Source organism: Nematolebias whitei, chromosome 10 (assembly GCF_014905685.2).
Source record: "Nematolebias whitei isolate Nwh7 chromosome 10, NemWhi1, whole genome shotgun sequence".
In the NCBI taxonomy this organism is placed as follows: domain Eukaryota; kingdom Metazoa; phylum Chordata; class Actinopteri; order Cyprinodontiformes; family Rivulidae; genus Nematolebias; species Nematolebias whitei.
The window spans coordinates 10,303,256-10,310,697 of record NC_056507.1 but is presented as its reverse complement, the minus strand read 5'-3'; the positions used below and the strand labels follow the sequence as shown (position 1 = coordinate 10,310,697).

The following is a 7,442-nucleotide window of genomic DNA, read 5'->3' as shown; positions in this document are numbered from 1 at the left end:
ATTCATATATAATAAGTTAACACTTTTTGTCGGAGGATCAGACTGTTTTGAATTTAACTTAATCGCAGACTCTCATCTTGAGGAAGGACAAAGGCAACAGTGGAAAGGAAAATCTCCCTCATGAACACATCACTTCAGATTGAAGAAGTCTTTCAGAGGAAAGATGAAACGTTTCTACAATTTGTTTTTGTTTTGTTTATTGAAATGTCCAGAGGACCAGACTTAACTTTTTTAGAGTTTTCTACCTGGATTATTGAGCATGCATCAGGATACTACCTATGGAACTGAAAAGGAACCTGGGGTTATTTTTATTCTCATCAATTAAAGATTAATAAAATAAAGTTCTAGCTTTATGGAGTGCTTTTTTATAAGTTAACAGGCTACCTCTCCAAGATAAGTAGCATTCTTCAACATTAGTGGAGCATCATTTTCTTTCCAGTTTTCTAGATGCATGTTTAAAGTACATAATTCAGAATTCCAGGTCTTTCTTGTCAATGAGTCCTACTGGCTTTATGAGACTAACCTGTATAAATAAATGTTGAATTAATGAATTAAACCCAAGAACCATTCTCCTCTGATTGACTGCTTTATTTTTGAGTGGAGCAGTTTTTTCGAGTGACGTTTGCAAAGAAGTTGTAAATTTATCCATCTATTTATCTTCCATCTCTCCGCATCAGACCAGGTTTCCCCCAAAATGCACTCAAGTTATCTACAAGTCCTATGTTGTTTTCAGAAAATCACCTGGACACTCAGTGGTTGAAGGCCAACATACAATTAAACATGTCACTGGTCAGGTCGGGGAGGGGGCCAAGAAAAACTATGGAGTCTGACATAGTTTTGCAAAGTTACACATCGAAGCAACATTAATTTTAGTGATCTCTGATTTGCGCAACCGAGTGTCATTTTCGCCAATGTGAGTAATGATTTTACTGTATGTAGTCAGAATAGTTTGAAATTGAGCTCATTTCTCTAATCACAGTATGGTCTCACCTTCAGGGTGAATTTGCTGGGAAAATGGTCAACTGCCTTTAATGTTTTCCACTATGAATAATAATTCTCTGTTGAACGATGGACTCCAAATGACCTTTGACCCTTCCCAGATTGATAGTCTATCAGAAACAGTTGCTTCTCTGAGATGAATTCCTGATACCTTTCCATCTTGGCATTGGATTAAAACACACCTGTATGCTCCAGCATTCAGGTGTATCACATGAAGGTGATTTATAGGGTGTGTAACACTTTGATTGAAATAATGTTTTTTGGCAAAACTCTGTCTCTGTATGCGAGTTGAGCCTACCAGATGCTGTCTTGTTTGTCGTTGTTGTTAAAGTTCTCCACATAATCTACTGAGAGGTTTCCATCCACGTCGTGGGCTGAGGAGAAGTTGGTGATGACACGTGTTGGAATCCCCAGACAGCGTAGGACTGTCCAGAATGCACATCAAACAGGTCATTCTTTCACCTTTTATACCTTCATTATTTAAATTCAGTGATAAATTCCTGTTTTTGTTCAGTAAATATGAAAGCCTCACCTGTGCATGCAACACCTGCAAACACCCAGCACTGTCCATATTTAATCCCCCTGATGCCAGAGCGACTCCACTGCCGGAGGATCGGCACGCTGCCGGTCCATCGACTCGGAGAGACCCCATCATAATAAGGTGGACTCCATCTCCCAATTAGCACACCTCTGTCTCCATTAGCATTCACCTGTATAGAAGGAGGAGACAGCTTTAAATGAACAATCACTGCACAACTTCCTAAAGGTCAGATCAGAAGTCATGTTGAATCACAGCTTCAGTCAAACTGTTGCCAGGTGAGCAGACTCACCATCTTGCTGATTATCCTGCTGATGTACACCGGGTCAAACCTTCTCTCCAGGTCCAGCTTGGAGTTCCCCAGAGCATCGTTGGAATTGTCCAGGACTTGGAAACAGATGTCTATCATGTTGTCCTCAAACTGACAAAGACAGGACAGGAGGGATCAACCAGTTTGTTGTTGACCTTCAAAACTAGCTGTTCACATGTTAAAGGAGGGCCATCAGCCAAAACACATATTGTTAGTACCCTGATGGCCGCTTGCTATTCACAGAGGGCTGAGTGATACTATCAATAACAGCATTGTAAGAGGGGGATAGTTGAACCCGAAGGCCTCCACCCCTGTTTAATGATGGATGGTTTCTTTTCACAAAGATGGCTTCCTTTAATCCTATCTCAGACCAACATTTGTCTTATTTATCAAGGATGTGAACATCTTCATCCCTGAAAGAATGACCGCTGGCCTGGAGATGAATTGTAAACCACAGAGTCTTGGTCTGATGATGTTGATCTTCTGTGCTGGGCCTTTCTTTTGGCCAGTGGTTGTTTAGGTTCCCCAATGTAAGACTGATCACAGCCCTCCTGGCACAGAACATCATACACAATATTATTCTGTTTGTGCCAGGGGACTGGATCTTTGGGATGGACTGGTCTTTGCTGTAATGTATTTTGGGGGTTGAAAACCACTGGGACGTTGTGTTTAGAAAATAAACGTCTGTTTCTCTGAAACTCCTGCAACATACAGAATGACCAATGGTCTGGGTCTGGGTTCCTCCTTTTCACCTGATGGCTGGCTGGAAATCTGTCTGGGTTTCTTCTCTGCTTTCAGGAAGGCCCATTTAGGATATCCACATTGTTTTAGAGCCTGTCTGTGTGGTATTTCCCCTTCTGCCTGGCTCCTGAGTTAGTAGGGACACTGTCTGCTCTGTGGCAAAGATTCCTAATGACTCCTAACTTGAGATCCAGAGGTGATGGGAGTCAAACTGCAAATACTGGTCTGTGTGGGAGTCAAACTGCAAATACTGGTCTGTGTGGGAGTCAAACTGCTAATATTGGTCTGTGTGAGAGCCAAACTGCAAATACTGGTCTGTGTGAGATTATTAGTATTTGTCACATGTATGTTAGAAGTCCCGTGTGTGTGTGTGTGTGTGTTTGTTTGATTAGGTTCTATTTGGGGACTCGAGCAAGCACACACAACAGTCATTTGGGGACGCCTTGGAAATTGGGGTCCAAAACCACGGTCCACAATTAGAAAAGCATGCACCAGAATGCACGCTAGGGCATTAACAGAGTACTCGAGTAATCTACACATCGATTGCTAGGACATCTATCGAGGTTAAAAATGTAACGTTGAGTATCCGTAGTGACGTCATATTATGTGACCACCGTATGACCGTAGGGGGCGGTGTTGCACTGTTGCAGGTAACAGAGTATGGTGTAACACCGGGTCCAAGCCACCGAACCAGAACCAGTTTCGGTTTAAGTTTCGTTTTTGACGTGCTACTTGTTTCTTCACGTTTGCAGTTTAATAATAATAACTAATAGTTTAGTTTTTCCTGTGACTTATTTGCAGTATGATAAATGGTAGGAGCATAATATATGCTCCCAATGTTTTGTTGGTCCTTTTTTGTTGTAAATGATTACCTTTTTTTGCGGTTTTATTTATTTATTTATTTTTGTATCTTGAAATCTATGAAGTCATCAAATACTCGAGTTCTACTCGGGTTTTATTATGTTAATGTCGAGTTTAAAAATTATATACTCATTCAACCCCTAATGCACGCGCGCATGTGTTACCTGCCCAAAGTTCCAGGGACGGCTGCCAATGTTGTTCCAGCTCCCTGTGTAAATGATTCCGTTCTCATTCATGATGTACTCCTGCAGCAGTATCTCGTCGGGGAGAAACACCACATCATCTGAGGGTCACAGAACAATGGGAGTCAGCCAAAGCACATGGGTATAAAACACACTCACAAGCAAAAAATGAGCTCCTATCGACTGATTTACTTTATTAGATTTTTCTACCTTGATTATTAAGCATGTATCAGGATATTTTGAACCACTTTGGCCAGGATTGCCTCCACATTGCAAGGTGATATTTATAACACTGAGGTTGGTGCAGCTCCTCTAACTGACAAAGTCTTTTGGATAAAAGACAAAACATTTAAATAATTTTAAAAAATGTTAATCCACCCAGAGGACCTGACTTAACTTTGTTAGAAGTTCAGATTGGTTCTTTGAGCTTTTGTCTTTGATTTGATTATTTTCAAACACTGATAAACCCTAACCCTAACTCCCTTGCTCCACCTCTGCACCTGCTGGTGGATAAAATTACTCCCCCCACTTGCCATAATCCATCATTCTGTTGGAAAACACAACCTACCTCTGTTCTAATCCACAGTGTAACTCCAAATTCATTTCTTGCTCCAAAAACATTAAGGTTTACTTGCATTCTCTGTTCAATTCATGGCCAGAAAAACACTAATCTCTTAAAAACTACAAACATTCACATATCCTGATGCATGCTCAATAATCCAGGTAGAAAAATCTAAAAAAGTTAAGTCTGGTCCTTTGGACATTCAAAAAGACAAAACAAAACAAAAAAACGTAGAAACATTTCATCTTTCATCTGAAAGACTTCTTCAGTCTGAGGAGCTGCATTCAGCTCAGTCTTATAAATAGGCTGTACTCATCCCTTTAGTTGGCAGCTCAGAACACAACATACAGAACACCATGGACTTTGTGGATAAGGTGAGGGATGTCATCATGGAGACTGATGAAACAATGGTCTCTTTTGATGTCACATTACTATTTACATGCATTCCTGTTGATGATGCAGTAGAGGTGGTCAGTTTAAGGTTAAAATCAAACATCACTCTGAGCAGCAGGACCACGCTTTCCACAGAACAACTGTGTCAACTCTTGAAACTGTCCCTGCAGTCAACCGACTTCACATATGGGGAGCAATATTATAGGCAGAAACATGGGTGCGCTATGGGGTCTCCAGTTTCTCCTATTGTTGCCAACCTGTACATGGAGGATGTAGAAAAGAGAGCCTTGATGTCCTTTTCAGGGACACCACCAAGTCATTGGTTCAGGTATGATGATGACACCTGGGTTAAAATTAAATCTCAGGAAGTCCAATATTTCACTGATCACATCAACTCTGGATAAATATATCAAGTTCACATGAGAAGATGTAAAAAATGGGAGGCTGGCTTTCTTGGACTATGAGGTTTCAGTTTCTGAAAGAGGACATTTGCAAACTGAAGTGTACCACAAACCCACCCACACAGACCAGTATTTGAAATTTGACTCACATCACCCTTTGGAGCACAAGTTAGGAGTCATCAGGACTCGGTACCACAGAGCAGACAGTGTCCCCACTAACTCAGGAACCAGGCAGAAGGAGAAATCCCACACAAGACAGGCTCTAGAAAAATGTGGATATCCTAACTGGGCCTTCATGAAAGCAGAGAAGAAACCCAAACAGAACTCCAGTCAGCCATCAGGTGAAAAGGAGGAACCCAGACCCAGACAAGTGATCATTCTGTATGTTGCGGGAGTATCAAAGAAACTGAGACGTTTATTTTCTAAACACAACGTCCCAGTGGCTTTTAAATCCCAAAATATATTATAGCAAAGACTGGTTCTTCCCAAAGATCCAGTCCCCCGGCACAAACAGAGTAATATTGTGTATGCTGTTCAGTGTCAGGAGGGCTGTTATCAGTCTTACATTGGAGAAACTAAACAGCCACTGGCCAAAAGGATGGCCCAGCACAGAAGATCAACATCATCAGGCCAGGATTGCGGTCTACACTCATCTCCAGGCCAGTAGTCACTCGTTCAGGGATGAAGATGTTCACATCCTTGAGAGAGAGGAATGGTGGTTTGAGAGAGGAGTAAAGGAGGCCATCTTTGTGAAAAGAAACCGTCCATCATTAAACAGGGGTGGAGGCCTCCGTGTTCAACTGTCTCCCTCTTACAATGTTGTTATTGCTAATATCATTCAGCCCCCTGTATATAGCAAACAGCCATCAGGGTGCTAACAATCCATTGTAAGGCTGATGGTCCCCCTTAATCATGTGAACAGCTGTTTTTTGCTGTCAGCAGCAAACTGGTTGATCAATTATGAGAAGGTGCTATTTATAAGACTGAGCTGAATACAGCTCCTCAGACTGAAGAAGTATTTCGGATGAAAGACGAAACGTTTCTACTTTTTTTGTTTTGTTTTTTGAATGTCCAGAGGATCAGACAACTTTTTAGATACAAACATTCACTATTCCAATCAGTGACTGTGTCATCAGCGTGTTTATAACCATATTTTTAATGAGGGACTGGATGTGTACCGAAGTCGAGTCGAGACAGAAGACAATGTTTAAAGTTGCAGTTTTACCTTTGCACCAGGGGTTGAAGAGCAGGTAGAAGCTGATTTCACCAGTTTTTTTCACAGTGTCCTCATCTGACATCACCAGCACAGTCATGCGGCATGGTCCAATGATGGCATCTGCCGGACTGTGCACGGTCAGCAGCAACTCATTCTGCGCTTTCATCTGGCTGAACCACCACTTTCCTTTGACCTCAAGTTCATTCTCAACTTTGATCTCCACCTGGTTACTTCTGCCTGCAGGAGCATAAGGTCTCATTAAATCATGGACAAGAAAACAAGAAGACCAGCAGGATGTCTGACTTCTTCAGGAGAGTCTGAGTCCTACGGGAGGACCCTGGACCATAATCCAGAAGAGGATCTGCCAGAACTCCAGAGGAAACTTGTTTATGGTGCAAAACAGATTCACTTGTAAAAATGTCTGTAGCAGTAAAATATCATCCATTATCCATCCAACTGTCATCCATCCATCATCTATCCAGCCATCATCCATCCATCATCCATCCATCATCCATCCATCCATCATGGGGGGCAGCTGTAATGGATAGATGGGGGCAGTGGTTAGAGCAGTTGTCCTCCAATACAAGAGTTGGGGGTTCAATTCCACCAGCAATCACATGTCGAAGTGTCCCTGGGCAAGACACTGAACCCCCATTGCCTCCAATGTGTGTCCCATTTGTGTATGAATGTGATAAAGCACATAAATAAATGTGATAAAGCATTATTTGTATACTGTATACTGTAGATAGTAGAATGCTGTATGAATGGGTAAATGAGAGCACAGATTAAATTGTAAAGAGCTTTGAGTATCTTGATAGGATAGAAAAGTACTATATAAATACAGTCTATCATACATCCATTGTCCACCATCCATCATCCATCATCTATCATCATCAATCCATCGTCCATCATCTGTCCATCCATCCATGATCCATCATCCATCATCTATCCATCATGCATAATCTGTTCATCATCCATTCATCATCCATTCATCATCCATCCATCCATCATCCATCTATATCCATCCATCATCCATCATCTCTTTTTTATCCATCACCAATCCATTATCCATCCAGGAATTGTGTAATGCTTTGTGTATGTTCCTTTGTACTGAAACTCTGACATAATTTCCTGTGGGATCAGTAAAGTTCCATCTTATCTTATCTTATTTTATCCACCTTCCATCCATCATCATCCATCCATCCATCCATCCATCCATCCATCCATCCATCCATCCAT

The 7,442-nt window shown here is 41.5% G+C and overlaps 1 protein-coding gene across 1 annotated transcript in view; it reads right to left on the bottom strand.

Moving 5' to 3' along the window:
* Positions 1-1,293: 1,293 nt before the first annotated feature.
* The window catches only part of LOC119415960 (protein-glutamine gamma-glutamyltransferase 2-like), a 9,306-nt gene continuing 3,157 nt past the window's right edge, over positions 1,294-7,442 (bottom strand). Inside the window, exons 3-7 of the mRNA XM_037683130.1 lie at positions 6,213-6,440; positions 3,614-3,732; positions 1,830-1,958; positions 1,532-1,709; positions 1,294-1,424 (exon numbers count right to left, since the gene is read on the bottom strand). Of these exons, the coding sequence (XP_037539058.1) occupies positions 1,294-1,424; positions 1,532-1,709; positions 1,830-1,958; positions 3,614-3,732; positions 6,213-6,440 (785 nt within the window). The remainder of the gene's footprint in view (positions 1,425-1,531; positions 1,710-1,829; positions 1,959-3,613; positions 3,733-6,212; positions 6,441-7,442) is intronic.